The sequence below is a fragment of the Sinocyclocheilus anshuiensis genome, unplaced genomic scaffold, assembly GCF_001515605.1.
Source record: "Sinocyclocheilus anshuiensis isolate Anshui unplaced genomic scaffold, SAMN03320099.WGS_v1.1 scaffold2218, whole genome shotgun sequence".
In the NCBI taxonomy this organism is placed as follows: domain Eukaryota; kingdom Metazoa; phylum Chordata; class Actinopteri; order Cypriniformes; family Cyprinidae; genus Sinocyclocheilus; species Sinocyclocheilus anshuiensis.
The window spans coordinates 24,086-25,054 of record NW_015558568.1 but is presented as its reverse complement, the minus strand read 5'-3'; the positions used below and the strand labels follow the sequence as shown (position 1 = coordinate 25,054).

The 969-nt window shown below is 39.8% G+C and overlaps 1 protein-coding gene across 1 annotated transcript in view; it reads right to left on the bottom strand.

Moving 5' to 3' along the window:
• The window catches only part of LOC107679524 (collagenase 3-like), a 3,115-nt gene extending 2,459 nt beyond the window's left edge, over window positions 1–656 (bottom strand). Inside the window, exons 1-2 of the mRNA XM_016475102.1 lie at window positions 482–656; window positions 249–397 (exon numbers count right to left, since the gene is read on the bottom strand). Coding sequence (XP_016330588.1) covers window positions 249–397; window positions 482–633 — 301 coding nt within the window. The 5' untranslated portion in view covers window positions 634–656. The remainder of the gene's footprint in view (window positions 1–248; window positions 398–481) is intronic.
• Between the last annotated feature and the right edge of the window lie 313 nt (window positions 657–969).

Genomic DNA, 969 nt, shown 5'->3' with positions numbered 1-969 from the left:
AAGAGTTTAGTTGACTTCTTCTCTCCTTACATTCATATATAGGTGAAACGTTGAGAATCTGTATTTTACAAATACTGAATTGTTGTGCATTGAATTGAGTTGAACGGTTCTGAATCTAATCGGGACTTGCTTTTAACATGTATATTGCCAAAATACCAAGTTTGAATTTAGTTCAAAAGAATTCATCAAAATGAAAAGCACATGGTTGTTAAAATATGAATATAGATAAATTGATAGATGTATCTTACCCCTTGTAGCAAAGGAGATCATGATGTCAGCTGTGCCTTTGTTGATACGAGTGAATCTCAGAGGAGTGACATTGGCCCAGACCTGCAGGGCTTTCTTTATGGATTCATCCACTTCAGGTATTGACATGTCAGGGGTGTAGTTCACGATTCTGTGAAAAAGGACCATAATCTGTATCTGCTTCTTTCACTCTTTCTTTTTCCAGTCATGCAAAGAGAACTGCTATTACACACACCTGTAGGTGAGCTTGTTTTTCTGCCATTTGGGTTTGCCTTCAAATGTGGAGTACGCAGCAACATCTGGAACTCCACAGCGGGGCTTCTTCATCACCTCCAGTGTTTCTTTATTCAGAGTTCCAGTGACCTTAAGCCCGAAAAACTTCTGCATCTCTTTCAGCTTATCGGACGGTGGCTCGATCTCTTCTTCTGGGCGAAAATGAGTAGTGCCCATTACATCTTCCAAATTGTAGAATTTTCTCAGGTAATCCTAAAAGGCAAACAAACATGTAATTATTGAAGAAATTATGGCCAGTTGCAAAGCTTACAAACAAGTATTATATGAGGGGAAAAAAACATACCCTTGCAATGGCTTTATTTTTGTCAGCAGGCTTTAAAATCGGTCCAGCGTGAATAAGCACCAAGCTCGCAAGAAAACACAGCTGGCGGCGAATCCCCATGTTGAGAGTTGCTTCTTCTGCTTGTGTGCTTCGCTTCTGATTGACAA